This window comes from Erpetoichthys calabaricus, chromosome 8 (genome assembly GCF_900747795.2).
Source record: "Erpetoichthys calabaricus chromosome 8, fErpCal1.3, whole genome shotgun sequence".
Taxonomy (NCBI): domain Eukaryota; kingdom Metazoa; phylum Chordata; class Cladistia; order Polypteriformes; family Polypteridae; genus Erpetoichthys; species Erpetoichthys calabaricus.
In genome coordinates this window covers 167034352-167047811 of record NC_041401.2, presented here as the reverse complement: position 1 = coordinate 167047811, position 13460 = coordinate 167034352, and the positions used below count along the sequence as shown (strand labels likewise).

At 38.0% G+C, this 13460-nt stretch overlaps 1 protein-coding gene across 18 annotated transcripts in view; it reads left to right on the top strand.

The window, feature by feature from the left end:
- The window catches only part of LOC114656263 (eukaryotic translation initiation factor 4 gamma 3-like), a 271004-nt gene that overhangs the window by 230342 nt on the left and 27202 nt on the right, over nucleotides 1-13460 (top strand). For all 18 annotated transcript variants that reach the window (XM_051930350.1, XM_051930345.1, XM_051930342.1 and 15 more), the window contains 8 exons: nucleotides 1176-1264; nucleotides 1475-1565; nucleotides 1751-1871; nucleotides 3902-4122; nucleotides 5458-5573; nucleotides 6493-6665; nucleotides 6814-6939; nucleotides 7193-7274. In XM_051930350.1, coding sequence (XP_051786310.1) covers nucleotides 1176-1264; nucleotides 1475-1565; nucleotides 1751-1871; nucleotides 3902-4122; nucleotides 5458-5573; nucleotides 6493-6665; nucleotides 6814-6939; nucleotides 7193-7274 — 1019 coding nt within the window. The remainder of the gene's footprint in view (nucleotides 1-1175; nucleotides 1265-1474; nucleotides 1566-1750; nucleotides 1872-3901; nucleotides 4123-5457; nucleotides 5574-6492; nucleotides 6666-6813; nucleotides 6940-7192; nucleotides 7275-13460) is intronic.

Below are 13460 nucleotides of genomic sequence, written 5' to 3'. Positions count from 1 at the left end.
GGCACTGGGACACTAGTGTTTATTGATGATGTGATACAGGACAGAAGCAGCCGAATGAATTCTGAGGTGTTCAGAGACATACTGTCTGCTCAAATCCAGCTAAATGCAGTCAAATTGATTGGGCGGCGTTTCATGATACAGATGGACAATGACCCAAAACATTCAGCCAAAGCAACCCAGGAGTTTATTAAAGCAAAGAAGTGGAAAATTCTTGAATGGCCAAGTCAGTCACCTGAACTTAATCCAATTGAGCATGCATTTCACTTGTTGAAGACTAAACTTAAGACAGAAAGGCCCACAAACAAACAGCAACTGAAAGCCGCTGCAGTAAAGGCCTGGCAGAGCATTAAAAAGGAGGAAACCCAGCATCTGGTGATGTCCATGAGTTCAAGACTTCAGGCTGTCATTGCCAGCAAAGGGTTTTCAACCAAGTATTAGAAATTAACATTTTATTTCCAGTTATTTAATTTGTCCAATTACTTTTGAGCCCCTGAAATAAAGGGATTGTGTTAAAAAAATGCTTTAGTTGCCTCACATTTTTATGCAATTGTTTTGTTCACCCCACTGAGTTAAAGCTGAAAGTCTGCACTTCAACTGCATCTGAGTTGTTTCATTTAAAATTCATTGTGGTAATGTACAGAACCAAAATTAGAAAAAAAGTTGTCTCTGTCCAAATGTTTATGGACCTAACTGTACATTAATTGTGCTGCAATTTATGAATCTCTTTATTTAAAGAAATCTGCTTAAAATACATAAGTACTCCTCTATCAAATCTGATGACTAATTTTCTTGTCATGTCTGAAAGCATAGATTGGCATTGTTTCCTCGGTGCAAGTACAGAATTTGTCTGAAACTGCTGTAAATCAGTTATTCCGCTCATTAATCAGGTCTTGCTTTGAACATTTATTATTGGAAATGTGTTGCAATATAGTAATAGCAAAAAGTTATTGTAATAACTTCGAAGCATTGTTATTTTTTTATACATTTGATTATGTGTGCAGTCTTATTTATAATATTTAGACTTTCACTACTCTACTAGTCTGATAACAGCAATCGTATGAATTGCATGCAGATGCACTTTAGGCATAGCTGTAAAATAAAAAGTCTTCCTGTTGTCATGCGCTGCATTAAGATTTAAATATTTTTATATACTTGCTCTGCCCATCATTTTGCAGTTGTGCAAAGAGAGGAAACCTGGAACACTGTGCCCATGTCAAAGAGCAGCCGGACGATAGACCCCAGCAAGATTCCCAAAATTACCAAGGTGTGCTGTTTAGTCTGTCTTTCTTTTCTGTTTATTAATGCAAAAATCACTGTTTTGCTTTGTAATTTTCTAATTTTAGCTTTGTTGCACTGTCTCGTTGGCCTACTTTTTTTAGATAGGAGTTTATACAAGATAATAGATTTTTTTTCCCCCCCCAAATACCGAAAAAGACATCATTCAGTTCATTTGATCTTCTCTGTTCTTTTGCAGCCAACAATAGATGACAAGATCCAGTTAGGCCCAAGGGCCCAGCTAAGTTGGGGTAAAGGAAGTAGTGGTGGGGCTAAGGCCAGTGAATCAGGTAATTATTCAGAATTGAATTGTACAACTACAGCATGTTTCTGTTTTATAGGAGAAAGGGTGACAATGTTTAATTATAATGTACTGTTTTTAAGATGTTTCCCATCGCTATAATATTTCAGCAGGGCTTCTCATAATATGATAAATATTTCCATACCCAGTCATAAATCTTGTTCTGATTTTCAGACTCCACACGTTCAGGCACAAGCAGTTTGAACAGATTTTCACCCCTGCAGTCAGCAACACAGCCTGTGTCTTCAATAGCTGCCCCAGCTACTGATTTTGATCCTCGTAGAACTCTTAACAGGTAAAATGATAATACTCTTATATTTGAAGGCAAAAGAGAGTGAAGTGTTCTATTGCAGTTTCTAGATTTAAATAGAATGCAGTCCAAGAAGTGTAAGGTTTAATGTTTTTGTGGTAAACTTTAATAGTTCTTTAGGTGTCTAGATAATTTATAAATGAAGCATTTGAAATTATGCATCTTTAGAATTATGTTTCATTTACAGCTGTTTGCAGTAAGGGCTTAACATTTTCTTGCAGCATACCAGATATGCTAACATATTGCTTTTTCAAATTTAGACAATATTCACTCTTTTGTTAAAATCACATAAAATAGAATCAATGTGTTTTTTTTTGTCTGGAATGCATTTTAACTAATTGTGTAACAGTATTCTTCCAATTACCAGTGTTATGCAAACAGGGTAGTTTTTTAACCAGTCATTAGCAAGCTGCTCTTTGTGAGTCACTGTGAGTGTCTATACTTAAGATGCAGTCAGTTCCTTGAGGCTGCGGAGGTTATAAATAAATGATGGTGGGCTTGGTTGGAGTAAAATGGTGGTGAAGGACAATGCAGTACCACTTGCTGTCATAAACTGAGCAAATTTTGTGCTTGTTACTGCACAGCTTACTCTAACAAGCTGCAATTAAGCATAAGCAGAAAAAACATACTGCTATATCTATGGTGGACCATATATGCAATCAAAAAATACATCCTGTCAGAATTATTGCAGAACATCGACTTAATAAACTCAATATTAACTGAGGTATCAAAAGAGTGAACTGCTAAAGATGTATATCTATGGCTGTTTTGTCTTGATAGAGTAATATATTACTCTACTTTCCCCTTTTGTATTCTTTATTGTATAGCCTTTGTCAGAATGCCTCAAATCTCGCACACTGTTTATAAGGTATTGTACTTTACAACCGCATTTATAACCTCAGGCAATTAGTTGTAGTAAAAGACAAGCAGGAGTTAAGTTACAATTTAAATAATGTATTATTGATAATATTCATAAATAATAACAATATGCAAAGTACATTTGAATATTGGCAACCAGATAACCTTATAAATGCTGATGTGTAGTTTCAGGTGGCACACAGACTTGTTAATTACTTAAAATGTCTCTTCTTAAGTCCTCATTTATGGTAAGCTTTTTTCAGAACAGGCCACATGCCTGTCTTAATATGGCTGCCAACCTGTGCTCTTCATTGTGTTGTCCTTTTCAGTTCATGATGTGTGAGATGCTCCTTCATCAGTTGGTAAGAGAGAGAGAGAAAGTGAGGGAGGGGTAACGTAAGCAAATGTATAGATTTTTTTCTGTCCAACCCCTATAGCCAATAGGGAGTCGTGGTACTTAAAGGCTTCTGATAGAAGCCAATTCCAAACAGCCATACTTCAGACCAATGGGGCACAAAATACCTTCACGCCTGCCCACCAAAACTATTTCTCAAGGTGATGCTTGCCAGCTGAGCAGTCTGGCTTTCCTGTGGGGGTTGATTGAGAGAGTCCAGTAGAGAATCTCTTGCCAAACTTGTTTGAGGCACTCACACCAACCCTGTCATAAAATTCACTATCCTGACTTAGTCCTAGGGGGTAAACATGAATGCTTCTCACTAATGTAACATTAATATTACATTTGCTTTGCCTAAGTTACAAATAACAACAACAACATTTATTTATATAGCACATTTTCATACAAAAAGTAGCTCAAAGTAAAATAAATAAAGACGTACAAAATATTTATCAACTTGTATGCAAAATTTCACACCACAACAATGGGCTATTTATTAATTTCTTTGTTTTAATCAGTCATTTTTATTGTTTAATTTGTTATAACCAAATCAGTGCTTTGTGTATCAAAGAATGATAAGAGTTCTTTTTTGTGACATTCTTATTTATGCACTCTAAATATTGTGTGTGACATATAAGAACAAACAATTTGGATCAGTTTACAGTCTTAAGTCTAGTCTTAAAATTGCCATGGTTTCTGCATTTCATATACAGTATTATAATAGTCATTTGAAGATGCATTATTTAATAACTTTGTCTTTTAGTGGCCGTAGCAGTACAGCACGGGAAAGAAATGACAAACCAGTGAGTGCACCCACTGCCCGGTCTGGCACTTTCACTCGAGGCAACAGCAGCAAAGAGCTATTAGACAATCTCACTCAGGAGGAACAAAGACGAGAAGCCCTTGAGACCGTGAAGCAGCTGACAACCATGGCAGAGGAGAAAGGGGGTGTTGAAGCTGACCAGACTCGTGCTCGGGAAACAGGTACACATTTGCAACCTCCTTCATCCAATTCTATGAGCTGCTGTACACTCAGAAAAAATTACTCTGATATATACTTATAAGACTGATGGTGGTGTGACTGCCCAATACAGAATTTTTCTACTAATATTGACGTCTTTTTTTTTGTTTTGAATTCCTTCAGTCATATGGGCTTAGGTCTGTATCATGAGAAATAAAATGAGATCTAGTGGCCAGTGAAGGTCACAAAGCAAATTTGAGTACTTTGGTCACATGCATTTCACCAACATGTTCAAAAGAAATGTCAGCCAATGTCGCATTAATACAACACCAATAATAGGCCAAAGTATGGTTATGTATATAAAAAATTTAATTTGTTGTCTTTGAGCAACACACAACAACCAGTGCACCTATTTCTATAAATCTTTGCAGTTATTTCCAGTATAGTCTTAATTAGTAGGTCCATAAGTATTTGGGCACTGACACAGTTTTCATTATTTTGGCTCCGTACATCATCCACAATGTATTTGAAATAAATCAGCCATTATGTGATTGAAGTGTAGACTTTCTGCTTTTAATTTAAGGGGTTTACCAAAAATATCATATGAGCCGTTTAGAAATGACTGCCATTTTTTCTGTGTAGCCCACTCATTTCCAGGGGCTCAGAAGTACAGTATTTGGACATTTGACTGACAGGCTGCTCTATAGCCAGGTTGGAGCAGTTCCCTCGTTATGCCATTAATTACTGCACAGATAAACACAAGTGAACAATACATTATATAGCTACTAGCTCTGTCAGGGAGCATGTCAGTTGACTATCTAAACATGGTGAGCTTGTGATGCTTTAAAAAAGTGAAACTGTGCTGAAAAGTCATGAAGCAGTCAGCTAATTAGTAATCCCATGTAGTCATGTATTCAGACATCAGTAAGATTCAACAACTCTATCTGATAAGTTTGATTTGCTCTCCTACTAAAAGATGCAGTATATAGTGTTTGCCGCCAGTCTTAGCCTGAAATTACAAATCGGATCAGTAGCCATTGTGATCTTCTAGAGACTGAATTTGACCCTCTGTCTTGATTTAAGTATTTTCATTTTAGAATTTGGAATGCCATGTTGGTTAAGTTATTTCTGAAAACAGACAGATGCCACGTATGTTTTTCAGATTTTTGCCATTTTGCATGCCTCTAAGTATTTTAATCACTAGGTATACCGTGTTTCACTGTAGTTTACCTCAGAAGTGTTCAAATTGAACTCATTATGCCTAGTACATTCTTAAATAGTGAGTAGTGTCATTCTGGGAATTTTTAATGTATTTAGTCAAAAACTGCTTTTCAAAGTCCATTATGTTTTACTTCTAGGGAAACTTGAAGCTCCTGTAATCACAACTACAGAAAAGCCTGCACTGAGTGAAGAGGAGATGGAAAGAAAATCAAAAGCAATTATTGATGAGTTTCTGCACATTAACGATTATAAGGTGAGCAGCATTTTTTTCTTTTTCAGCTAAAAGCTTACTTCCTGGGCAGACACAGCAAAGTAAGGATACTACAGGAAAACAGTGTGTGGTAATGGCTAGCGCACTGCTCTTTAACCACAGGAATGCTGTTTGTTTTAGAATATACTATACTTGTAGTGAATCCTGATCTTCTTGAACTGACAGATACAAAAAACATATTGCATATTTCATTAAGAATTAATACTCCTGTACAATCTCTAGGTACAATTCTGAATTTAAAAAGCTGCTGAATAAATATGTAGAATAATTTCGTTTTAAAAAGAGTTTACTGGCTGATTTTCACGAAAGGAATGAGGCTTTAATTGAAAAAGTATTAGAAAGATGTTCCCTAAATGCACAGCATAATAACATTTAATTAACAATTAAATATTTTTAGTCTGTATCAAAATGCTGCTCTTTTGTGAATTGTGTTCATTTTAATCTGGTGCATTTTATAAACACTAATTCATTAGGGTTTTTTACATTTCTCTGTACTTCATAAATTAAGCATCCAGAAACTTAGTATGTTCCTTGGAGAACAGTGTTTTTTAACACGTCAGATGTTGTATATATTTCAGCAGCTATGTTAATGCACCGTAAGTTCAAACAAACAGAATTTCACCCATTATCAAAATCAATAAGGTCAAACCTTATGCAGCTTGTACTACACCCAACTTCATTTAAAATTTTTGTTTTAATCTTTGTAAAATCCCAAATTGTAGTATTAGTAAATGACCATGCGTTATAGTAATAACTTCCTCACCTTAAGTAAAGAGAAAGCCCTGAAGCCTTTCATTTCCATGGGTTAGTGGAATAAATGTTGCATTCCTGAGCACTTGTTCAGTTGTGAACGTCCTTCTAGAATCTAGACACTACTTTCCTTCATCCTTTCCCCTAACAGGAAGCAGTGCAGTGTGTAGAAGAGCTAGGTGTACCTAGTATGATGCACGTTTTTGTGAGAATGGGTCTGGAATCCACACTAGAGAGAAGTCAGATCACTCGTGATCATATGGGCCAGTTGCTGTTCCAGCTTGTGCGTTCTGGAGGTCTTTCCAAAGAGGAATTCTTCAAAGGGTAAGATTCCAAAATGCATTTTCAAATAAAAATGATTTTGTTTGCATTTCCATATATAAATAGTATAACTGAATTACTAGTTAAGTAACTACTGTGTATACAATTCTAAAGTTTTTATATTTTTTAATATATGTTTTGCCTCCTAAAGTTTTGTAGATACCTTGGAGGTAGCTGATGACATGGCAATTGATATTCCACATATATGGCTGTACTTAGCAGAACTAATTACCCCCATAGTTCGTGAAGGAGGAATCTCTATGAGAGAATTATTTACGTAAGTAGAAGAGCTTTCCTGTAGTCACTGTTAACTTTATTAGCATAACTTAACATTATCTTAATACCACAACAGTACATTCATAATTTCTTATATATTAGCTTTAGTAGAACATTAAATGATCTTACATATTTCGTCATGGTCTCAGATTTACTCTTCATTGAATTCACTGTCACATTGATTTTTGTTAGTAAGCTAAGGCATAGATATTTACCAGAACAATAACTCTTTGTTTTGTTCTTTTTAATTCCAGTGAATTTAGCAAACCTTTACTTCCTTTAGGAAGAGCTGGTGTCTTATTTTCTGAAATACTGCACCTACTATGCAAACAAATGGTAAGATTTTTTTTTTAACCAAAACCTTAAATTGTGTTTAAATGTATTTTTTATTTTTCCATTATCTTTAAAAGGCTCACAAAAACCATGTTTAAAGATTAAGTGACTGAAAATAATTATAAAATAGTATTTGTAGGCATGACCTGAATGAGAAACGGGGGGATCATAAATTTAGAAGTGATATCTTTGAACAGGAAAGTTAGTGATCCTCATTGAATTGTTCAAAGGAAGCAAGTTATATTTTCCTAAAAAAAAAAAAAAAAAAACCCACCCAAAAAAACACCCCCAGATTCCTCTAGACTGTGTGCTATAAGCAGTCGGTATTGCAGTGTCCTCATCTATTAGATGTCAACGCAAAGTGCTTTGAACAACTGGTAATCACCCACATCAAAGCCTCCATCCCACCTGATGTAGAAGAACACCAGTTTGCCTATCAGTCAAACAGATCAACTGAGGACGCCATCTGTGTGGCTTTACATGCTGCCCTCTTGCATCTGGAAAAGCCCAACACCTATGTTAGGATGCTCTTCATTGACTACAGCTCTGCATTTAATACCATCATACCTAACCAGCTGATCTCTATGCACTAGGAGTTGCTCCGTCCATATGCAACTGGTTACTGGATTTTTTCACCAACTGCCCCCAGTCTGTCAGGATGGGCAAACACACATCCTCCACCCTTACCCTGAGCACTGGTGTGCCGCAAGAATGTGTACTAAGTCCCCTTCTCTATGCACTCTTCACCCATGACTGTCAACCCATCCACCAATCAAACATTATTGTTAAATTTGCGGATGATGTAACTGTCATTGGGCTTGTAACAGACAACAATGAAGCTGCATATAGGGAAGAGGTTCAGAATCTGACAGCATGGTGCAACACCAACAACCTGGTCTTAAATACCAAAAAGACCAAAGAAGTTATTCTGGACTTTAGGACCACTAAAAAAGACCAATCACAGTCCGATAACAATCAATGCAGATGCTGTGGAGAGAGTTTCCAGCTTTAAGTTTCTAGGAGTCACCATCTTAGAGGACCTGTCCTGGGCTGACAATAACTTGGCTATAATAGGCAAAGCACAACGACGCCTCTATTTTCTCAGGAAGCTAAGGAGAGCTGACCTCCCCCAGAAGCTGCTGGTTAATTTCTATAGATCTACTATAGCGAGCATCTTAACTAACTGCATGATGGACTGGTACAACATCTGCACCAAGGCTGCTAAGAAGCCCTGCAGTGGGTCGTAAAAACAGCAGAGGCCATTACTGGGACTGAACTGCCATCACTCGAACTCTTGTATAAGACTTGCTGTGTGAGAAGGGCCAAAAACTTTCTCAAGGACAAAACTATTCCTGGAAATTCTTTGTTTGAACTCCTCCCGTCAGGAAGACGCTTTAGGTCAATCCGTGTACGCACAAACAGACAAAAAAATAGCTTTTTCCCATCTGCCATAAACTTTCTGAACTCTGAATCTCCTCAGTCTGAGATCATTTTTAATGGAACATGTGCAATAAGCTATATTGGTAATGTGCAATATACTAATGTAATACAATATAGAATATGTAATGTACTATTCATTAACAGGTGCAATAACAATTTATGCTGCTGTACTTTGAGTAATAATAATTTGCTCTGGTTACTTGATCACTTAACACTGCATACAAAATATTTGGATTTATTTGACTTTTCTTTAAATGCACCTTGGGCCTGTCACAAAAAGTAATTTCGTTGTGTTACACAATGACAATAAAGTGCTTGAACTTGAACTAAATAAAACAACTGTGGACAGATGGGAAGGGAGAAACGAAAATGCAGAAAAGACTTGATACCGAAAGAAAATAGAAAGCTAAAATTGCTGTTATCAATTCAAGAGCTTAGTAACACAAGTTAAGTGAAGCTTATCTTGTTGTCCTCTGGACTTTTGCATATCTATCTATCTATCTATCTATCTATCTATCTATCTATCTATCTATCTATCTATCTATCACTTCATGGAATAACAACAGAAAATAGCGTCAAGAGGAGCACTGTAGTGTGTGTGTATATATGTGTGTGTGTGTGTATATATGTATATATATATATATATATATATATATATATATATATATACATACAGTAGAGTCCCGCTAATCCGAAAATCTGCCTAATCCGAACAGGACTAGGGAAAAAAATAATTTTTATAAAATTTCTGAACTGGGAAAAGTAAAGAAAACAAGTTTTTTCAAGTTATGCCGTACGTTTAATGTACATTTAAGAAACTTGTAATTTTTCAATTTCGCTGTCTAACTAAAAATCCAAAATACAGTCTTACTTAAAATTGAAACAAGTTCGAATTTACTCACATATGTAGAATCCATGTTCTGTACAGCATTTACACAAAACGTAAAAAGCAAACCATTATCTAAGAGGTAAAGTCAGTGATCTTCTTCTGACGCAACGAACTAAAACGGCTTGAAGAAGCAATGTTTCGCCAACGCCGCATAAACATAACATCTGTTGGGGTTGCATCGGCGTGTTGCTCAACGTAGCGCAAAGCGAGATCAAGGGCACTGGCTGCGGCAGTGTGTGGAACAACATCAGTCGGCGCGTCCCCTTCCTCCTCACACATTTGGTGGGAGAAAAATAGCCTTGATATCATCGCAAACAAGTTGCATTTCTTCTGGATGTGACGGAGCATTGTCTATAAGTAACAAAGCACGAGGAGGCAATCCATTTTCTTTGTTAAACGCCTTTACTTTTGGAACAAATTGCTTGTCAAAACCATTCTTGGAACAAGGCACGATCCATCCAAGCTTTCTTTTGATTTCTGTAAAAAACAGGGAGAGAGTTCATGTTCATGTTCTTAAAACAGCGTGGATTTGCCGATAACCATCAGTGGAAGGTTATTTGTGGCAGAAGCATTGCTGCAGGCCAACACAGTTAGGCGCTGTTTATCCATTTTAAACCCTGGTGCAGATCGTTCCTCTTGTGATGCAAGACTTTTGGTAGGCAATGCTTTAAAGTTAAGTCCTGTCTCATCTGCGTTGTAAACTTGCTGGGGCGAGTAGGAAGAAATGATGCATTTGAACTCCTCAAGGTATTCAACAGCTGCTTCGTTGTCCGCTGACAATTTCTCCTCAGTTATTGTAAGCTGCCTGATTCCGTGTCTTTTCTTCCATCGGTCTAAGAAACCACAACTAGCCGTAAATGATACGTCACCGTCCATGAGCTTGTTCAATTGAAGCGCCTTTTCTTGAATTAGAGGGCCAGTGATAGGGATTCCTTTCTGTCTTTCTTGTGTAAACCATAAGAAAAGTGCTTCGTCCAATTTTTCGTAAGAAGACACTGTCGTCTTGCTACGTTTTTCAATCGTTTTTTTCACTTGTGGTAGTGCAAAACTTCTCAATTTTACCTCTGTTCTTTTTCCAGTCGGAAATTGTTGCTTTCCCGACACCAAATTCCTTCGATAACTGAGTGGCACTTTCACCTTTGTGAAGTCTTTTCAACACTTCCAGTTTTTCTTTTAATGTACACGAGTTATGTTTACGTTTGCTTGCCATGATGATTAACAGCAGGGACAAGCACAGAATGTAAAGAAACCACACTACACACCACTCACAAAACACAGGGCAAGTGCGCGCACACGAACAATAACATTGCACAAAACACATCACTCAGCAGTAGCAGGTGGCACACTGACTCAGTGACTCATAGTTTGGGAACGGAAATCAAGAGAAACGCGTAGGTCTAGGCGGGGGGTCTAGGTCACTGCCCTTCTGCTACTACTCACATACCGCCCGTCATATCGATTTTACCTCCGATCACAGTCACACTACAGTGCAGTTTAAATTGCAGTGTACTAGAATACGTAATTTCTTACCTTTAATTCTTGACACATCAGATGCTTAATACGCCTCATAAAGTCAATAATATGGCATTATATGACAAAACTCCGCCTAATCCGAATTTTTGCTAATCCGAACAGGGTTCGGTCCCAATTAGTTCAGATTAGCGGGACTCTACTGTGTATGTATATATATATACAGTAATCCCTCGCTACTTCGCGGTTCACTTTTCGCGGATTCACGACTTCGTGGGTTTTTAAATACAAGTGATTGCCCGCCTATCGCGGAAGTTATGTTCCAGACCCATCAGCAACAGGAGAAAATCCGCGATATAGAAAGACCATATAAATAAACATTTTTATAGTTTAAGCCTTAAAATACCCATCCCACATGCTTTAAACACATGTAAACTTATAAAACACACTTTGTTAACACATATGATATGTGGATGTCGGGCTAAGGATATGAGTAACATCTCACTATTATAAAACATTTTAACTTCACGCAAGACAAGACAGTGAGTGAAAATTGGTGATGTACAGGCTTTTAAATTATTGACAGGCAGAGCGACAAGCAGCACAAAGTCCACTTCTCCTTAGCGTTCATTCAGCTCCCCACCCCCTTGACAATGCGAATTGTACCTCCGGGGAGGAGGGTTTGAGCTAACGTGCATTCAGCCCTCACATACCCACACACACACACTCCTCGCGCAGAGCGACAAGCAGGCATTTTGGCAAAAGCAGCACAAAGTCCATTTCTGCTCAGAGTGAGTTCAGCTGCCCCCCTTCACAAAGCGAGTGCAGACACATTGACGTCTGATCACTGCGTGCAGTGTGCAGTGTTGGTCTGCGGTGTTTAAGAATGTAGAAAGTGTTTAAAAGCATAGGAAGTGTTTATAAGAGTGGGGGAAAGGTTAACAAGAGAGTGAGAAAGGTTTATAAGAGTGTGGGAAGGGTTATAAAGCCTTAAAATATGTATAAATAATAAAATAAATATAGGTCGCTACTTCGCGGATTTTCACCTATCGCTGGGGGCTCTGGTACGTAACCCCCGCGATAGGTGAGGGATTACTGTATGTATATATATATATATATATATATATATATATATATATATGAATGGAAGAGAAGGTCTGTGATACGGTTTGCATATTTGCAGTTCTATATACACAGTGGGTACGGAAAGTATTCAAGACCCCCTTCAATTTTTCACTCTTTGTCATATTGCAGCCATTTGCTAAAATCATTTAAATTAATTTTTTCCCTCATTAATGTACACACAGCACCCCATATTGACAGACAAAAAAAAGAATTTTTGAAATTGTTGAAGATTTATTAAAAAAGAAAAACAGAAATATCACATGGTCCTAAGTATTCAGACCCTTTGCTCAGTATTTAGTAGAAGCACCCTTTTGAGCTAATACAGCCATGAGTCGTCTTGGGAAAGATGCAACAAGTTTTTCATACCTGGATTTGGGGATCCTCTGCCATTCCTCCTTGCAGATCCTCAACAGTTCTGTCAGGTTGGATGGTAAACGTTGGTGGACAGCCATTTTTAGGTCTCTCCAGAGATGTTCAATTGGGTTTAAGTCAGGGCTCTGGCTGGGCCATTCAAGAACAGTCACAGAGTTGTTGTGAAGCCACTCCTTCGTTATTTTAGCTGTGTGCTTAGTGTCATTGTCTTGTTGGAAGGTAAACCTTCGGCCCAGTCTGAGGTCCTTAGCACTCTGGAGAAGGTTTTTGTCCAGGATATCCCTGTACTTGGCCGCATTCATCTTTCCCTCGATTGCAACCAGTCGTCCTGTCCCTGCAGCTGAAAAACACCCCCACAGCATGATGCTGCCACCGCCATGCTTCACTGTGGGGACTGTATTGGACAAGTGATGAGCAGTGCCTGGTTGTCTCCACACATACCGCTTAGAATTAAGGCCAACTCCCGCATGGAGTTTGCTAAAAGACACCTGAAGGACTCTGAGATGGTGAGAAATAAGATTCTCTGGTCTGATGAGACCAAGATAGAACTTTTTGGCCTTAATTCTAAGCGGTATGTGTGGAGACAACCAGGCACTGCTCATCACTTGTCCAATACAGTCCCCACAGTGAAGCATGGCGGTGGCAGCATCATGCTGTGGGGGTGTTTTCAGCTGCAGGGACAGGACGACTGGTTGCAATCGAGGGAAAGATGAATGCGGCCAAGTACAGGGATATCCTGGACAAAAACCTTCTCCAGAGTGCTAAGGACCTCAGACTGGGCCGAAGGTTTACCTTCCAACAAGACAATGACCCTAAGCACACAGCTAAAATAACGAAGGAGTGGCTTCACAACAACTCTGTGACTGTTCTTGAATGGCCCAGCCAGAGCCCTG